This window comes from Diorhabda sublineata, chromosome 6, assembly GCF_026230105.1.
Source record: "Diorhabda sublineata isolate icDioSubl1.1 chromosome 6, icDioSubl1.1, whole genome shotgun sequence".
Taxonomy (NCBI): Eukaryota; Metazoa; Arthropoda; class Insecta; order Coleoptera; family Chrysomelidae; genus Diorhabda; species Diorhabda sublineata.
Genome location: NC_079479.1, coordinates 29,949,770 through 29,971,013, shown reverse-complemented (window position 1 = coordinate 29,971,013; position 21,244 = coordinate 29,949,770). Strand labels below are relative to the sequence as shown.

Sequence of the window (21,244 nt, the reverse complement as noted above, 5' to 3'; positions counted from 1 at the left end):
GAGTAGGAGACTTGAATGTAAGGAAATTGTGAAGAAAAATAGCGGCAAAATCGGATGGTAAAATGCCGAAAACTAAAGGAAATAACAGGTTAAATATTTTTAAGAAAAAATTCCGCAGGGATTGTAACCACCATTTAGTATGTAAAAGCTGTATTTATAGATTCCATGTTCACGTAAATATTAACTGTATTTTGAAAATCAAGTTATTTCGAATTATCTAATAAAAATTTTTTGTCGCTTCTTCCAAAGTATTCACCTCTAACCGTTATAATTGGTGATATTCTGTAATTAATTAATTATGAATTTTCTCTCAACAAGTATGTTTTTGAATATTTATTCGTTACTTTTTCATTAACTATTATGATTGTTCGTATTTACTCGATTGGAAAACATGAAATATTCAACTTATACAAGTTGCATATAATTGCACTGGACGCTCAGTTTGCATCGACTGCATTGCCGAGTAAAATGTGTTCAACCATGCTTTCGCTATGTATTTGGGAAAAAAAATAAATATTCTTTTAAAAAATGTAGTTAAAATTAATCAATTCACAAAAATTAACTGAAAAAAATGTATACATGACTTGACGCGCAGGGAATACGCAGCAAACGCGTTAAAACTAAACTAAATCATACTTAATGAATATTCCAATATGTATTTATATCTCTTTGTAATGGAATCTGAACTTTATGCAGCTGTTGTATATAAAGTATCATGAGGTATTTTAAAGTAAAAATAATTTTGACTGTGTGTGCCTCTCCTTTAATGATATCCAACAAAGCTTTATTACTTTATTCTGTTTGAACAGAGATCTGTTTTTACTTCATCTCTTGGTTTAATGTGTTGAAAACATTGTGGAAAGATTTGATAATTTTTCAGTGAATTCAACAGAATTTTTGTTTTTTAACTGAATGTGATGTACTATTAGGAGAGGTGTACTTTTCGTAACCAAATATTGTAGAGAGATCTTGTATCTCTACTTTTCCATTGTAGTTTTCATGAAAATACAAATTTGCACAAAAATTCTGGATATTTCCAACTGATTTTTATGGCTAAGCTAAATAAAGCTAAATTAACTAAAAAAATATGTTGTAACTTGAACGTGTGCGCTACAATTACGTGTTCATTCGTCATTTCTATACACTTCACGTAATCTTACTATCAAATTTCGAGATTAGGATAAAGTTTGAGCATCTCATAAATTCTGAAAACGATGTGTTGAAGACCATGGATATTGAGAGGAAGAGAAAGTTTTCCCACATGAGATTCCTATGATTTGGATCAAGTAAACGAACCTTTTGTTACTAAATAAAAACGGAAGTAATTAATTTCATACGTCAATTTGCAATCAGCTATTAGTCCCAACTCTCAAGAAGCTGAGGCTTCTACTAAATAGGAGATTCCAGATTTTGACGAAGATATTTTTGTTTGTATTTCAACCCGTTTATAAGTCAAGTCTAGAATGTGGAGGTAACAGCGGTCCGATAATGTTTTCCCAGAACGAAATAATTTGGGATGATTGAAAGGCTGTTGTTTGGATCGAGGGTAAAATGCGTAAACATACTTTTGTCAAGAGTGTCTTCCTCCTGGTTCATATATCGTGAGGAGCAGTTTACTTTGCTCTAAAGGATGGATAGGTTCAATTTACCATTATTGAAGATTTGGTGAAGAAACTTATGATTTCATTGGATCTGTCACAGCGGCAAATTTCTATAGATTCTTCGAAAGAAGCATTAGACCAATCTTGAAATTGATTTTTTGGAAGTCAAAATATGAATGCAATGGTTACAAAGGAAACAAAAAATTATATACAAATAAACAGCAAACGAGTTTCGCCATTTATAAAAAGTGTGAAAGACGCCGCCCTAAAAGCGCCGCGTGAATTCGCCGAATTTTTTAAATTCCATAGTAGCTCGACAGAGCCGGCCTACGGGACTATTTCGCGAACTTGTTCATTACAATAGGATAGTGTAAACCAAGAGAATCACTGGATCAAAAAGTCTAGCCTCCTAGGAAGTTTCGAGTTGGAAAAGAGAAGGTGCTGCATGGAACATCAGTGGCCTTCTTACGAAATTCTTTTACCACAGCATCACATAAAGCTGAGATTGATGTAATAATTCAGAAATTCACTTCCAAGATGGTTCATGGCTGATCCTCAGTTGATTACAATCATAAGGAATCGTCAAAGAGAGAAGTGGATTGTTTTTAATGAAAGAGAATTAATAAAATAACAGAGCTCAAATCAAAACGTGGGAGGTTTAATTTTTCCTAATGAGTTTGAAAGTACAGATTCTCAATTCTTATATCGAGTACTTGTGGGCGAATAGAAAAGTCACCTATTTAACTAAGATTTTAGAGAGATGGAAAAATATACCAAGAAAGATGAAGTGTTTCAATGACGGCAGAATACTTTTAGTCGGGCTAGAGCGGGCTTCAAGATGATTTCCAAAGGGATAATGAACCAAAAGACTAAAAGGACTCTCACTGGGTATTAAAGCTGACTAATGAGTATTTATTTTAAATGAAAAAAGTTTTGTCACGCTATTATTGAAATGTTTTATCTTTTAATGTTGTTCAACATATACATCGTCAATGAACGTGACTTTATATGACAAGTCGAAGTTTCAGTACACTTGAAAATAATTAGAAAACAAACAACCTTCACTTTTTCCACAGACTTGTGTAATTTAAGGTACTCGCAAGTCAGTGAAATGTAAGCCCAGTCACATTTGAATAGATTTTTGATGAAATTTTTTTCTCAGTCTTTATATCAACCAAAAGAACGTTTTCCATTGAGTCAGACATTTCTTTTTTATTATAATAAACTATCACAAAAATTCTCACAACATTAAATTCCAGATGACTCGCCAACATGGTAACCGAGGAACTCTCAAAGGCCTTAATTTATTTGGCAAAATTATTACGAGAGCGCGCGCGAACGACAAAAAAGGCAACGCTGACAACTTTCCAGAAATACATTAGACCGTACATTCCCACAAAATGTATTTTCCTGGGATAAAATAACAATTAAGGATGATAAACTGCTAGGCACTCTAATATCCCCCCCCCCACATAGTTTTTGCCAAAGAAAAGATTTGTTATGTCGTCGCGAAAGCAAAGACTGGAACACTCATAACCAATTATTTTTTTGACGTGTTTTTCTACTAGATGACAGCATTGCTCATCCATCATTCTTTTTTTTTTTGGTGGGAGAAATTCGCTACCCCGGTCATATAGAACATGTTTATTACCGAAAGTTATTTGTAGGATTTTATAATTTTTTGTTCCAGAGACCCTCTAACGAGTAAGAATTCACTACATTCAACTTGACTGATTTAATTACACTGTTTCTCTCCCAAAAATTTTCCAATGAATCGATGGAAATATCTAGAAAAACAACACTGATAACTGATTTAAAAACACAAAATGCTTAATAATACATAATGGCCCTAATTGAAAAACCTTGATAAAACTTCGTTTGTCAATGATTCTGTTGGAACAAACACACTGTGTACACTACCACTAACATCAAAAAAAAAAAATTCCAACTCAATTCTGAAGGAGAAAAATTATAAACACAATACGTATTTTCCGTTACAATATGACTTATAATAAGCAACAAGTAGAAAATGTATCCAATCTATATATTAACATGATAACAAAATATTTTTTAATTAGGCGTTTACTAACACAACAATAACATTTGGTAGGTCCAGAAGAAGTATGACCCAACCTCTTCAGTCTTCTCATTGGTTAAAAGGTTAGAAGCTTTGCAAATGATACATTTGGGTGAACCCTGAACCGGTTCTAGTTATTGTGCACATTCTTCAATCTTTGTATACTTCGTATACTTGCTAAGCCAGAATTGCTTGCTCGTGAGAAATAATTGGGTGGTTTACATCCATTAGTCAATTTTGTTAGGGTGGCACTGTGGACACCTGGAAATAATATCAGCGTTATTGAATGAAGCTGGAATTAATATATAAACTGACTAATGAAGATGAATTGTGTAAAACAGATGTGGAAATGGTCCTAGCAAGCTGACTTGGATACCCCGGATTTTATCAGTATCAAATGTGTATCATTTCCAGTTCCAGCAATTCAAAAATGATCTATGATAAGTTCATTTTTATTTCGTACAGCAGTCCTTCCTACCAAGCATTGTAGGAGCCAAGACTTCGGAGAAATATCTTCATGTTCGACGTCACACCATATTTTTCTGATAAATCAATTTACCTGTTCTGTGTTGGCGAGTTGATTTCTGAAGCCAAACTTGTAGTTAGAAATGAGGTTTCTTGTATTTAGTGTTGGTTTCAGTCTTTGAAAGAAGACCTTTTCGAAAACTTCAGATAGACTTGAAAAAATGTGATGAAATTATTGAATTAGGAGTCATTTGTAATTGTGCATAATTTTAAATTTATATATTCGCTTAAATTGGATTGAAATCGAGTCCAAATATGCCGTTCGATATTATGTAGATGATTCTAGCAAACGATACACATTTATGAAATTACATGTTCTTCGGTTCTCAATAAGTATGTAAACATTCAAACAAGATAAATGCATGTAATTGAATTGGAAATAAAAAGTTTATTTACTGTGTATCTAATTTCACTCTAAAAATAAAATCTCAGATATTGTTAATATTGAAACAAAACTAGTCAACTGTTTTGTGATCTGAATGCGGAATTTGTCTTTTTTGGGGCAAATTAGCCTAGATATTTGGTTTTGTATTATTGAAAATTTGACGAATTATAATTCTCAATAGATTTTCTATCAGGTTCTTGTCCAATAGTTCGCTATGTCTTGCTTCTAACCAGGTTAATAGTTACATTATCCTATAACGGCGCAACTCTAGACTTTTTAAAGGCAATACAAAGCACAAAGTGCCACCTCCAAAATGTCTTGTTAAAAGTACTGTGGACATGTTCTTAAATCGCCCCATTAGCTATTCAAGTCACCAGGAGCCTCTAATTTGAATCTCTTTCCATTAAAAGGATTTTCTGAATGAATGTTCTAAACTAAAAGGTTTGGAATTGAAAAAGACACCGCGTTGTTATCACCTTTTGACACACTATCTATTGACTTTTGTTCAATATTCCTCTAATATATGTAGACATTTACAGGAAATTCCGCAGTTATACTTTCTTAAATCTGAGTGTCACCAAGCTGTCATGGTCAATAATGACAAGAATAGCATTTTTTGCTTCACATCGAAATCTCAAAGATATTTTCTAAGCATTCTACAATCTATATTTCATTTGCAATATTAATTAGATCTAAATTTAATGAAAAAATGGGTTGGAAAAAATCAGGTGGAACTATAGTTGATTTAATCAGTTTTATAATATCAATTCGGAGAAATGAAAGATTCAACGAATTTCGGGCAAGCAAAAGAATCCCAACTATAACATCTTGTGTAGTGCTATTGTTGTAACGGTTTCAGACAAAAGAACAGATTTGTAAGAATGAGCCTTATTTTGACCTAAAATACGAGAAAAACCAGGTTTTGGAATTGTGGAAGTGTTTTATTTTGAGGGTTTTATGGTATTAGGAGAAATAGCAATCCTAATTTGTAAAAAGTTTGTTGTTTTCTTTTTAATTCCATTTAAAAAATTTTATGTTTAATAATACAATTAAAAGAATAATTATTTTGAATCCAGAATATTTTTGGTGAAGGGAAAGAACCATATTGTGTTTTAGTATACTGAAATAACAGTCGATTGCAGCAAAGTGTCCTGACAATATAAGCAGACTACTACTCTTCAAAGAAGGATCCAGTTTTTAATAAATAAGATCGGTCAGAATATTTGCTTTCGGAAGAAAACACGTAATGAAAGAAATACCTGAAGTTTCTCTCGAAAAAAGCTCGAGTCTTTCCACGTAATTGGACTTTTCCACTGCCCCATTTCTGGCAATCTATTTAGTGAGACTCAATCTACTGAAATTGACAGGAAAGTGAAAAACTCCTGGACTTTCCCGGGGAGAGTATACTCCAATAATAAATGTTCCTAACATTTTTTTCAATTTTCTCAGTTATTTACTCTTAATGGTATCCAAGTAAAATTGAATCTCGTTTTTCTTAATTTTTATCCGTAATGCGTTTGTTTAATTTGAGGCGAAATTTCAGGAAAATGGCATTTAATTGCGAAGGTTTCAGGATACTATATTACTTTTAAAAAGCCATTAAGGGACTTTACCCAAAAATTGGGCATTTTTAAAAGGTTATGAAAGTTTTATGAGGTGTTTAGTTGTTTTTTAATGTAATCAGAAACGCTATAAAATGAGTAGGATACTTAGAAATTGAAAAAATGCTAAAATTGTTTGTCTACAACAGTATCCATCATGTAAAATATTCACACCAATTTTTGGAAAATAGTGATTATATTTACATCTACAATAAAATGATATTAGTGAATAAGTAATTGAACGATAGGGACCTTAGTACTAGCCTCGATTTCAAATATGGGTATACAAAATGAGAAGTAGATTCTCGAAATGGAACTCTACACATTTTTGTTGCTGAGTTGTTAATTGCCGTATTGACTTACTAATGCTACGAACTGATTACTTCAATCGGCCCCAAATATGGTAATCAACGGGATTGGAATTAGGAATCTTGAAAGCCATGAAATATGAGTAATACCTTCACTTGTTGTCGTGAACATTATTAAGATGTGGTCTCGCTGCCAGTAAAAACTAGAGAGTTGTTCCAATATGCTGGAAATATAAACCTCGCACAACTACGTTCGCTTTGGCAAGCAAATTTGGCAAAATATTTTGTAGAGAGACCTACTAATTAGTAATTTATGACACAAATCCACAAGTTAATCGAAAACATGATATGGTGCTTTTGAAATGAGTGATGTTTAGTTTTTTTTAGGCTATGAATAATGTGCAGCCTGAAAACTGGGAAAATGTTGTAGAAAAAGAAAAGAAAACGTGAAAATTGGACAAAAGTACTGATAAAATAATAATGGAACTAATCATAAATATTGGTTGCGACAGTTCACTGTCTGATTTCGATTCTGATATATATTTGTAAGAAGTAGCTCTTAACGAATACTTGTTAGCTGCTCAGAAGCTATGAATATGTTGGTGGAAAAATAAGTTTAAACCTGTTAGTTTCTGTATTTTATTCCGCATTTTGTGATGCGGCATTCGGTATCCGATTGACCTATACATTTCCTTGTAACGGTTGGTACTACAATAGAATGTGATCACCGTTCGTGGAAGAACAAAATACTACCCCTCTATATTTGCTATGAAAAGATCAATCGTGAAAGATTTCATCTTAGAACTAAATTTAAAATGTCTATGAAACTTACTATGAAATGGATAATAATAGACATTCTCATTTTTAGATACTTTGGTGACTGAGAATAAAAACAATATAAAATTTGCAGTATTTCGGAAAAACAATTAGTCTTGTGGTTGATAGGGTATAGCATGAATTTTCTGGAAATAATGAGATCTAACTGTGAGTAATGAAACTTAATATCGGGATTATTTTGACTCAGAAGCGTTGCTGGTTATTAAATCATTACTAATAATAAAAATTTAGTTCCATGGCACATAACATCATTTCCAAAGCTTACTATAGTATACTACTTTTATTTTACTTTAATCAAGTTTCATCTTTCCACAAGGTTTTTATTCATCTGAGTAGATAATGATAAAATTTTATGTAGGTATTATATTTTATGTAGGTATATTTGCAGGGAAATTTAAAAGCGTATTAAAAAATGCAATAATGAATTGTGTAAATTGTCTAGCCCTGTCCCGTATTTCAATGGAGCGTAAGTGTGGTGGACTTTTATTTGGTTTTTGTGGTAATTACAAATAAAAGTCGAAACACAAACATACAGGAAAGGAATGCGAAAAACATTCTTTTGCGGAAAACATGTTTGCGAGCAAAAACTCTCTGTGCCAGAAACAATGTGATGTTCATGACAGTTTATTTGGATTAGTGTTCAAAGAAATCTGTTTGGAACTAAAATACCGTGTTGGCACCTCTTTTTCGTTCATTAACTTTTAAAGCGATAAAGCTTCGGTTCATCATTGAAAAAACATTAAAGTCGTTTTAAAGTTACACCAGATACGGCTGGTGGCCGTATAAGGCCACGCTTATAATTTTTAAAAGGGTTATTCGATGCTTTTGAAATTTCAGTCAATCATATTATACCTAATTTTGAATTCATTGATACAACAAATCAACTTAATTGACCTCCACCTGACATAGTATGAACCTTAAAATCATTACTGCATTTAATTTTATTTATAGATATATTGTGAGCTTACAAAAATGGTTGGCAAAACGAGGAGCTACGGCCCGTTATAGTTAGATGGATCTTTACGGTCATTTTGGTCTCACAAATCTCCTAAGCCGTGTGGTAGAATGCATTGAAAATAAAAAGAAATGTCAAATCCCTTGATATCTATCGACTATCGTTTCTTGTATAAGCAATTGGTTGTACGCATTTCTCAATTGCATATATTTCTGTCTAAAAAATGCTGGGTGGGCACAGGCTTCCGATTTTTCGTTTGTGATTCCGTATCTGAACATTCAAAGTGATCTTTTCCCCCACGCTTTCTAGTACAATAAAGAGAGGTGGGAGGTTCTTTGTGGTATTCAAACTAGTTCTTGTACCCCAAACCCCTCACATATGTGATGATTGGTCTTATCATGTGCCTATAGTAGGATCTTTGGGTGACAATCCCAGTTACAAAGAAGTTTACTATCTAGGGTAAGTCCTAGATACTTTTTTTCTTTGTTTTCCAATGAATGACTTGCACGTCTAGCTTGATGGACTTGAGGTTCAGTTTTATTTTCCTATTTAAGGAAATAAGGTAGGTATTATTTGGGTTGATATCTAGTCTCACCGATCGGCAGCATCTTCTTGTAGAGAAAGAAAACCAATGAAGAAAGAAGCTTCATAGGAAAGAAAAAACTTAGAAAATTATAGAGAAGAAGTTCACATTCCCGAAGAAGATATTGATCTGCAGTGTTTATATTATTTTTACCCCAAATCCAAAGAAGGGAGAATTCATTGTACTAATTTCCACTAATAGATTTGTGCTTCTGCTAAAGACCAAGACGTTTTTGTTCATTTTTTGTCCCTTATCTTGACATTTTGATTTTATATCGAGATAATTGTAAAGAAGATTTTTGGTTTAATATTAAATAAAAGTGATGTTTCTCATTTTATTCAACTCTCATAATTTAATGTGCGAGAAAATATGCATTTTGGCAATACAGTCACATTTTTTCAATACATTCCGTAACGATATGCCTTTTATTTCTTACATTAGATTATAAAAGTTAATGAAAATATTGAAGTTAATATTTTAATAATCAAAGAATGAAAACGTTTGATTTTATAGAGCTAAGACTCAGAAATTGACACCCGTCTACAACTAGAACTCAGGATATATATAAAAATCTTGTATGACGCCACTAGCTTACAGATAGCGTCGTAAATGTCCAGTCCTATTTCCATTATTCATTCTATACATACCAAATAGGAAAATTCTCATAAAATTTGGTAATAAACCCTACGAACCTCTTTAATGTTTAAGTAGGAGTTCCTCAAGATTCCTTTATTCTTTAATACCCTCGTTTTTCCATCAGACAAAAAAGTTTCAGCCGCTTATTATGCTAATAACACTTGTTCAGTATACATTGAAGCTGAAGAATTCGAACCTTCAGTATTTGGAAGCAAGCAATTTTATGATGAACTCATCAAAAACAGAAAATAGATTCAGAAAATACGAAAGCCTATAGAGCTACTTCACATACAAGGCAGAAAATCTCACCAAGAATCTTGAATATTTGTAATAAATACAAGAATACATTTAACAGAATAAATGTTTGAACAATAATGTTACAGAAGCCAGTTCCAACTAGTCATGTCATTCATGTCATGTAAAACATAGATATCTTCATTATAACAATAGTTGCAGTACCTGATTAAGAAATTCATTCCATAATTTATCTCTTACATGAAATGTTAGGACAGTCGAAGGACAGACTTACAGAGAAAGTATTCTGCTGTTTCTCTTGGTACCTTGGAAAACAAGAGAAAGTTTACGGACGTTAGTATTAATTCCCCTAGTCGTGTCTTCCATGAAAGTACTTTTAGCGTCCAAATGGAGAAATAAAAATCGAGTGTGAAGATCTTACTCCATTACTCTGATTCAAAGATCAAAGAAATATCAAAGATAGTGGTTATGAGGACCGAATTGTTTTATGAGTTCCATACTTAATTGATTTCTTCCTAGATATGCCTTGAAGACTGACTAATTGATGTTTCGTTCATTGTTTTTCATTCTACGTTACTTGAGAATATTTGAATGTGTAATATCATACTGCTGAACCGAGTTTTTAGGGATTGCTTCAAATTCTCTTCATTATCAGAGAGAAATACATAGGTTATCAACAATTCCCATTATACGAATAATTGATATTGAATATCTGCACAACAAGCTTCTGATAAAAAGCGTTAACTGTAAACAAACTCGTTTGCTCGCAACTATGCTGATCCAACATCAATTAAGATATTTCGCAGCAAAAGCGCTACTAATTATTATTAAAACGTCAAAAAATAATTGATTCACGTCTATTCTCATGCTATTCATTTTATTGTATTCTGTATCTTTTTTTTCAGTTGCTGATTCTAATGCATTAAGACTAACAAAAATGCAAGTTCCTGCCGTTGCTGATCTTAGAGAAAATATGACTCTCGACTGCTATTTCGACATGGGGACTGAAGATTTATACGCCGTAAAATGGTATAAAGATGACCAGGAATTCTTCAGGTATTTATATTTATAAAAAATTTTTGTTGCTGTTTATTGTGAAAATAGGTTTTGAAACAAAATTCTCATCATAACAAACATATAATACTGTTGTGAACAATTATACAATCATCGTAGATTATGACTTCTTAAAAGTAGATGACAAGACGCTTTGAATGGGGAGGAAGAAGCTTTTTTGAGAAATTCAATACAAAATTTTGAAAAAAAAAAGAAGTGAAATCTAAATAGCTGGGCAAAAGAATATTACTATTTAATGGCTCTGAAATGAAACAACTAACTGAAATAAGATTTATGAGCCTACAACAAAAGGTTTCTTGGAGAAATTCGATAAAGAATTCTGAAATAAAAAGAAGCGGGATGAAAATAACTCCTCTAGGCAGGAATATAATACCAAAAATGGTATATATGTAGATGATTCGAAAATGAAAATAAGTATCTGGTATAGGATTTTATGAGCTTGCTACACAACACTTCTTGAAGAAATTCAATACAAAATTTGAAAACACCAAAAAGTGGAATCGGAATAAGTTTACTAGGGAGAAAAAAAATATTATTAAATGATATATAGATACAAATAAAAGTAACTGGGATAGGATTATATGAACCTGCAACAAAACATTCTAAAAGCTCTGTGACAGCCTCAACCACGATGCAAGAAAAATGCACGCAATTGGGTAATGCATTTAGTAATATATCAATAAGAAAAATGCTTAGGTAGAAAATAATAATCATGAAATATATCTAGGCAGCCAAAATGGTTAGGCAAACTCGACGAACTAAAAAGGATAACATAGTTATCCTGTTTAGAACCTTCTTAGAACCTGTGCATACTAAGTAGAGGAAGTTGGCTTAAAAAAAGAATTCCAAACACTTTCCTGGGGATTAGGTCTCTTTAGTAGAATCACTAATATTAGGAGGAATTAATAAAAATTAATAAAGATAAGAGAACGTGTGTAGTGTGACTAGAAGCTTAGTCATAGCACATCTGCACTTAGATATTTATTAGAACATTGCTTTTTGAATAAAAACGATAAGAAACTGAAATTAATAGAAAAGACTCTGTGAGTCTACATACATGTTCTGCAAATGGAAGGTAGTCTGCATAATCTCGTGGCATTAATAGGAAATATAACAAACTATTAGTTTCAAATACATATTTCTAAAAATGAGTGAACCATAGAACAAAATACGTTTTTCAGATGTCATAGAATCGTCTCTCCGCCAAGCATACATACAACAAGATAAAATAAACTCACATATGAGAACAGACAAAATTATCCGTAATGTGAAAATGAAGTAGTCGATAGCATTCCCACCGGAGATCTAAAATACGGTGGATTCGAATTGTTTTGAGGACTAAAACTTTTCTAAATGGATCTAATAAAGCAGAAACTTTCACAATGAGAGAAGAGACGTATCAAAATCTCAGCTACCTTTGAGATAGCAAAATCAAAATAAAACAACAAACAGCTTCATGGTAAAGAAACAAAAATTATTCCGAGATTGAACAAAGTCAACAAATATTTCGGTTTAGGTTTATATTGAATCACAAGGGCAGTCAAAGTAAAAGTTATGAGATAGTATAAGCAAGTAGAGTATTCGAAATAAAGCCTGGTTTTCAAAAAAGATTATTGTGATGTAGAAAGAGTACATGATTAGTGACAGTGTACTACAATGGAATATACACTCTGAGTTTTCTATATAGAACATCTAAATTATCTGGGAAGCAGCTCGCACGATTTTAATAAATTTTTATTTTCGAGGGTTTTATAATAGGAACTTATGAGCTTGAAAACGACTTTAGGATTTATATGTTATAGAAAGGACACTTTTTAATTTAAATTTAGCAATTTATTTGGTTTCTCTAACATTTATAGTCACTTTACAATTATCAAATTTTGACTAAATAAGTCGCTCAATTCGTCGGCTTAAATAACTACACCAAATAAAGTATTTATTAGTGTACCAAAAGGACAGAAAATACGGAAACAGGGATATAATGCAGTAGAATTTGTAATCTTCGCGTTACCTTTGACTTTTTACAACTTAATAGAGTAATCTACTGTAAACAATATTGATTTAGACCAATAGCACTTTACAGAAGTCAGAGATGGTTCTTCGGTTTGTCGATGCATCTAAAATAAGAATGCAACAGCGTTCTTGTAGCCTAGTATCTATCAATAAACAACAATAATATCTATCTATCTTTCTAGTATCAATTTAAAAAATTCAGACGTATGTCTTCATTCCATATTAGATCAACAGGAAAGTAATCAATCCAAATTGTATATGTGTAATATTAAACCGTACAGTTTTTATATATATGTCAGTTTATACCAGCTAAAAACATGAGTGTTATATTTAAAAGGTATATACTTGTATTTGTAGGTATAGTTCAATTTGGGTAAGAGTACACGTTTCCCTAGTCTTTGCAAAATACTAGGAAAACGTGTAAATAGCTCAACAGTGCTTCGGTGGGTTAGTAATTAGTTTTTCTTTTCACTTCGGGGAAAAACACGTACTTCTGCCCTCGTTAGAAGCGATAAAAACTTCATATTTATTCCCTGGTCGAATTACATGTACGCCTTTTATATCAGTGGAAGGAAGCGAGCATCGAAAATCGAGACTACTGTTTCTGCCGCTACAGAAAATTGTCTCTATCAATGTTGCCGGTAACCTCAGATATTTCGAAACTTGAGAGATATAGAATGAAATGAAATAGTATAAAATGGTGAACTAATTAACATGAAAATCGTCGTTTATCTACTTGGTAAACGATGAACAAGAAGAAATAGATAGTCGGTCTATCAACATTTACTTACCTACGAAATATATTCAATTAACAATCAGAATATATATTTTGGTTGAGTGTGATAAGAAAACTTTGAAATCGGATATAGATATTCTTAATAGCCAATAGGGTTTATGTGATAAAAATTTCTGAGGTCAGAATCAGTTTAGAGTGCCACCAACACTCACAATTACACCGTCTGACGGGCGTTTCGATAACCAATTTATCGTCTTCAGAGATTTAAGGTACACTAAAGCCTATTAACACAATTTTCTGAAAGGGTAATATGGTTATCGGAACGTGTATGGTTTTTTGTGTAGTGTGAACAGTGTGTTTAGTATAAAAATCACCAATGGTTGCAGAAATTACTTAAGTATTCATAAAATAGGAACAATCGACGTCGTTAAACCTTCTTGTTATTCTAAATAATACAGGCATAGATTACCAAATTTTTAGAATATGAATTTGAAAAATTCCTTTGAAAGATTGTTTATAATGAGTCAAAATTTCCATTATTTTCAGGTATATGCCTGCTGGCCCTCAGAGATATATCACATTTCCCGTACCTGGAGTATATTCAAAGCCTTCTGATGCAGAATGCAGAATAGGCCGATGCAAAATTGTCCTCACCAACTTGTCTAGGATACATACAACTGGATCATACAGATGTGAAATATCAAGTGAAGCTCCTGCATTCAGACTAGCATCAGAAACACATAATATATCAGTAGCAGGTAAGCAATTCTTCTTCTTTATCAACATACTCAAGAAATTTAATGATATTGATGAGAAAAAGGAAATATTATGTTTGAAGCTAGGGTTTGAATATTCTAGGGCCTTCGAGGAAACCTATTCCTCAATCAAATCTAGTAAATGATAGAAATTTACCTAAAAACGCGTTAGTTTCCGAGTGAAAATGTTTCTTAGTGAGATATAAAGTTATCAAAACGACATCAACTAAATCAAAAATTCCAAAACAATAATTTATAATTAATAAATTGATCTCAAAAATTTCACGTCATTTAGAGGTTAATCCCTAATCACAATAATCTTTATTTGCCCTTTGACAGTGTCTACTACTAGAGTTAACACCGACCGTTTCTTTTGAACATAATTTCTTATTGGGAAAAAGAAATTTCGAATGGTACAAAATATGACCGAAGGGGTAAATGAGAATGGTTCAAACGATGGGAAGTAAAAATAAAGTATAAAATATGTACAGCATAACTTAAACTGATCAAGTGTTTTATCGAATCTTGCTGATGGGATATATGAAATAACCAGAATCCGTGGTGTAGTCTATCAGCTCCTTCAACTGAATGTTGGAGTGGGTCCCCATATCTAGATATTTTCTTCTGGTGAATTCTTCTACGTTTTCTCCTAGTGGTGGCTCATAATCATAATTTTATCGGATTCCATGCTAAAATGTTGAATAGATAATAGATCGACAACTTGTAGTGTGTCTTTTACGGAGCCAAATTTGTTCATTTGCACGCAGAAGTATATTGTTATTCAATTGTTTGTGTTAAATCGTAATTCACTATAATTTGTAATGATTTAAAAACAAATAAATTGGTCTAATTGAAAAATAATCACGGCTGCCCACAACTTATTTGAAGATCTTCAAGTTTACATTTTAAATTCTGGAAGAATGATTAACACGTTTAAGTTTCGCTTAAGAATTATTCCTATTTTACTGATTTTCCTTTATTATTCAGTTTCTTCTGACTGTCCCTAAATTTATTTCTTTCTCTCTAATTATCTCTATGCCAGTACTACTAGAGAACGTGAGAAAAAAGATGAAAATTCCTCAAAAGAGGAATTCAGAAATTACTTGACTTATGCTAATTCATATAAAGTTTTCATAGAAAATTAAGAATAACAACGAAAAAGTGATATGATGTCTTTCACTAAATAATATTACAGTTACATTGAAATTTGATGGAACCAAAAGTTAAATAACTTCAAATAAGCTTTAACTTTTGTATTCAAGTTTTTCTATATAACGAATATATAAGCCGTATATCCCAAACAAACACCCCTTTCAACTCTTTCCCCTCAGCGGCTACAAAAATTTAAATATTAGATTTTGTCATCCCCTTTCCCATAATTCCCTTGAAGTTTGGTCCTGTGTGCAATTTTATTTTCATAAAATAGTAGTACGCTCTGATTACTTTTGTATTCTATTGAATTTATACATTTTTGTTCATTTCATTAAGAATTAATCTGTTTCAATCGTTTAATCTTACAATAAGGACGTATCGAATCATAAATATTTGTTTTTATTTGTCTATTTTAAGACTTAAGTAGCAACCCTCGTATTTATAAGATGTGTGAGTGTGTTCTGCGGCGTATTTTGACCAAAATAATGGGGCAAAGTGGGTGAGTATGAAAATTCAAAAATATTAAGTCTTTTAGACTAGTATAGTGTTCAGAGTGGAAGTGGAAATTCTGATATTTCAAAATCGTTGATCTTTTTTTCTAATAATTGAAAAAATATAATGAAATTATATCGAACCATTATAAAATAATCAGTATAATTGTTCGAGCTATGTTTTCGAATATTCTGTTTTTTTTGCTCAAAATTTCCATAGTCGAATTCTTTTTTAATTAAAAAATATCACGCCCTATTCCTCAGGGTTCAAATGTCACATCAAATGTAGAAACATTCTCTGGAGTTTTTTTTTGACGTGGCTACACCACAAAGCTCTCTGGCAAATATTTTTCTCCATAACCCAAAAATGTGACAGACGTATATAAAGATATATGCTTCGAAACAAACAAACGGACATTAAACGTATTTATGGGGACTGGATGCTCTAATGTGAAGTTACACGTACACTTCATATATCTGCTTCTGAAATTTTCGCCCGTATATCGTATCTCCCTCGAATAAGAACACAAATAGGTTGTTGGAATTATGGATATTCATAAAGCATCAAATTTTATTGCGGCGTAAATCTGCCTCTAAAACGGGGGTTTATTTCCATGCATATCCAATATTTAAAAAATAAGAAATCATTTTTCTGAGGTCTAAAAAACTAAAAACGAAATTAGTCAGCTGCATTAACTTCAACTTTTTCGCTACGAAAAATGAAAAATAGACGTCAATAGAAAGACGAGAAATAATCATTGAACTTGAAACAAAACAAATAATTTACGCTTTACAAAGTGGATATTTAAGTGGACACGACTAAAATACAGTTGGAAAGATGTCTAAGAAGGATTAGTTGTTTCGTAATTTATATAGGATATGATCAGTATATCCAAAAAAACTGAGGACATGAACACAAATTGTAAATGTGACACGTGATATTTCTTCCTTGTACCAACTCATTTCTTTGACCACCCCACATGTTGGCTTGAGTTCAATATTCGTCAATTCTTATTCAAAATCAAAAAGTGCAAACTCTGTTTAAATCGGGTTATATTTGTGGACAGTTTATGTTTTTAATAAACATAATATTTGTATATTTTTCAAAAAATTGCCCCTTTGCTCCAAAACTCTTGAATTTTCTATATTTCTTATTGGCTATCACATTGATTATCATTATTGTTGATTCCCCCAACCATTGAAGAGGACTTTGTTGACAACATGATGAAGGGGGGATTCGAAAAATTAATTTATACTCCTCCTTCATCTCCAGAACTCAAAGTATTAGAATTTCAGTTTTCCTTTTTTCTTTTTATCCATTTTTTCCACTCTTTTCCATCACATATTTCAAACCCATATGCGAGTATTACAAATAACGATTCAGGACACGTTTTCATTTCTAACTAAATAACTTTAAATCAGGCATTGTTATCAAAATTTCACTGTTTATTTTTGTGCACCTCACTCCTTCTTTTTCTCCTTCTCTAAAACTCGTTAGAGGGATTTCAGTTTTCCTTCTCCTTTTCATTTTTCTCACACTTTCCTATTATTTGCTACTTCATTTATCTTCTGTAATGCTTTCCCTTTTTTCCTTCTTCCGGCGCTACTTATTGTAATCAAGTTTTCCTGTACCTTATTTTTCGTCCTCCACCAGTCTGTGTGGTGTTCTTCTCTTTATGAGTCCTTACCATCTTAAACAACTTTCATTTTTTCCTGTTTGAGTTTTTGTATTAATATCCCATTTCTCATCCTAACTATCGCCGATTTCCCTGCTATTCTCCTCAGTTGTTTCTACTCTCTAGCTTTTTGTTCATCGCCCATATATGTATTTTTATTTTTCCGCTTTTTTTCTCTCAAGAATTGCCTGGTTTGGAGTATGTTTGATTTGCTTTTCTCATTCTGTTCGCTATCTTTATATCTATTTTACCGTCTCTGTGGCAATTACTTCCACGAATTCAAAAATAGTCACTGTATCTTTCATTCTTAAATTTTCTTCTTGTTCTTTTTTTTGATTAACGACCATTCTTTTGCATCTCTTGATATTCACTTACATTTTTCAGTCTTCTACTACCTTTATCCAAATTCTTGAAAATATCTGCTACTATCACTATATCGTCTGCATATTCGAGTCCGTCTATTTTTATCGGTTATAGGTTTCTGTAGCCAATTATTGTCTCTAGTTTATAACTCTTCTTTTTTATAGTTTTCATCATTCTGTCCATGACAAATGTGAATAGAAGAGGATTAAGACATCTCCATTCTAAACTCAACCGACCTTCTATTATCCTTAAGTTTCCATATATTCATTTAATTAACACTGTTATTTTTATAGAGATTCCACAATAATTTTTTTATTTTTCTAGATGTCTATATTTTGGAAACAGTTTATTGATTCAAATTCTCAATTTGAGTAATAACTAAATTCATTCATCGATCATAAGCGGCCTATCGATTTACTAGGAATAATTTGTAATCGTATTAATGATAATTAATAACATAAGAGCATTATTTGTCCAAACGTTCATATCGATATGCAAATTGAATATGGATACAATGCTGACAATATAATGATCAAAACTTGCAATATAGCTAAATAAATATTTCGCGGCAGGTATCGTTCAATCAATATGGAAATGATTGTGTATATTTAATCTCCTTGCACGTATGGATGCTGATTCGTTTTGGTAAATTGATGGTGTAACTTTAAACATAAACATTTAAATAAATATATGGGTATTTTTCTGACTAAAATAATAACGTGCACAACGAACCATTTTAAATTATGATCCGTTCACTTCTTGTGGATTGTGATGTTATTTATCGATAAACGATTTTATTCGTTTTCATTTTGGAAACGTAGCACTACAATATTCAAAGTAGATCCAAACAAATAATGTGAATTACAATATGAATGGAACGGAAGCATCCAGAGAGAATAAAGAGATTGTCGGAGGTAATCACCAACGACTAGGGGATAATGAATAGATGAAAAGGGAATAAATTATAGAAAATGTATCTTACAACAAATGTGAAAGACATTCGGAAAATACTGTATTAACAACAGAATTTCGAAAATTTAGGAAGGATGGTTGAATTCAGCATATTTTATCTCAACTAAACCGATATTTGACAACTGTTTATAGTAAATAGTAGAGTAAACTGTGACCAGATTGTACTAAAAGCAAGTTGCAGGGCTGATGCTCTCTCGGCTTGTCACCTCTGCATTGCTTTCGAATCGTAGTCTGCCAAATGCCTCTTCCAATGAACCAAATAAATAGTAATCACATGATGATAAATCCGTACTATGAAGAGGGTGTTTCAGTGTTTCCCAGCTCAATTCGTTCATAGACGCGCAATCACTCTCCGGAATATGGTGGTGTACTCAAGTCTCGTCTGTGGTGAATATGCTATGCAACAAATTTTGTACTTCCTCTTAATAGCGTTACAGGAGGAACGTGTAAACTTCCCAGGGTATGAATTTCTGCTCAAAATTCATGGCGGAAATTTTGGTTAATACCACCTACGCTGATGCCAAATTCTTCAACCATATTGCGTACAATACTGCGTCGGTCTCTGAAGATCTTACATTATCTTTGACCAACCATCCTTCTTGTTAATGACTATAAGTAGGTACACTAAAAAGCGAGGTTACTACTATTACTCTTCATATCAGTCTATTTTTACGAATTTTTTGCACCTTTACTTAAAAATCTCGGTTTAAATTTGAATCGCCCTCGTATATTATATATACAATTATTTAATCTAACAATATATTCATTACTCTAGCGTGATGTTCGAGTGTTTTAGCAGCTTTAATGTCATTTTCTTATCGGACGAAGCCCACTTTCACTTAAATGGTCATGACAACAAACTAAATTGCAGATTTTGGAGTAGAGAAAGTCCTAAATTGGAACACCAGAAACCTCCACATTCTCAAAAAGTGATGGTAATTCGTTCAATTAACATGTACTATTTTGTAAATGTATGCGGCCGTTCAGTAACTGTTATGCTACGAGTTTGAAAGTACCATAAAACCATTTTCTTTCTATATACTTAATATATTTCAAATAAACTCTTTGGTTTATCAAACTACACTCTAGCTAAAGTAATACAGTGATATAATACGTCGTTAGTAAGATCGTTAGGGAACTATTTGAAGCTAATAGGGACGTAAAGGACAGTTTAAACTCCAATGGTCACCGTCTATAAAGAGTGATAAATAACTCTTGTGACTTGCTACTCTGATTATAGCAATTAAATACTATCATCAGAACGATATTTGAGATGGATTTTTCATTGTTTGTTATCCTACATATCAAATTAGTCCTCAAGTAGCTTATATAACATAATTTTTCTTCCTAAGCAATAAATATTTGCATTGTGTTGAAAAAAAAAAACACATAATTCTACTAAAAAAAATAAGATATTCAAAGAAGAATCGACAGATACTCCAATTAATAAAAAAATATGATGTTGAACATCAAAATTTGAAATACCTATAGCTTATATTCCATATCAGTAGTCTACAAATTATTATATTATAATGAGTCAATTTCCAAAGCTTCATGTCATTGATTCTTTGATCCATATTTGGACATGATTTTTCGTTTCCATGTTCTCTTTTAAACCCACTTCAAGTGTAGAAAGCCAAAAGATTTTAACGCTTGTGAAGAATCTATAAATCTGATTACAGATAATCCAAACCCATATGAGAGTATTACAAATTGAGAACAAGTTTTCACTGCTAATTCACTATTTCTTCAAATTAGGAGTTATCATCAAAATTCTACCGGTTTTTCACTGTCTGTTTATTTTCGTGCATCTCTCTTCCTTCTTCTTCTCCTCTAAAACTCGTTATGCCTCTTCGAGCGTTAGAATATTAAGATTTTAGTTCACATTTTCCTTTTATTATTTTTTTGTTTCCTATACTGATCTTCAGTATATTTTGGAAATTACTTCCTTTTCCGATATTTAACTCCCTTTCTCTTTAGTTCTCGACAGATGGTAATAAGAGAAACCCGAAATTTTTTAACATTCCACCAATTTATTTGACTGGCATAAGTCAAAGCTTTAGGCTACCCACTTTTTAGATGGGTTCAAACATGGTCAAAAGTGCAATATTCTGCTCTCTAAATAAATTCACAATGTCAGTTTGCAACCGTCCAACTGAACTGTATATATTTTTTCGGTTATCTAACTTGTACGCTATAACTAAGTTGATATTTGATAATAATTGAATTCACACGTATGAAATCTATGT

The 21,244-nt window shown here is 32.0% G+C and overlaps 1 protein-coding gene across 1 annotated transcript in view; it reads left to right on the top strand.

Moving 5' to 3' along the window:
- LOC130445382 (uncharacterized) overlaps positions 1-21,244 on the top strand; it is a 206,677-nt gene that overhangs the window by 114,680 nt on the left and 70,753 nt on the right. The window contains exons 3-4 of the mRNA XM_056780973.1: positions 10,669-10,819; positions 14,133-14,344. Of these exons, the coding sequence (XP_056636951.1) occupies positions 10,669-10,819; positions 14,133-14,344 (363 nt within the window). The remainder of the gene's footprint in view (positions 1-10,668; positions 10,820-14,132; positions 14,345-21,244) is intronic.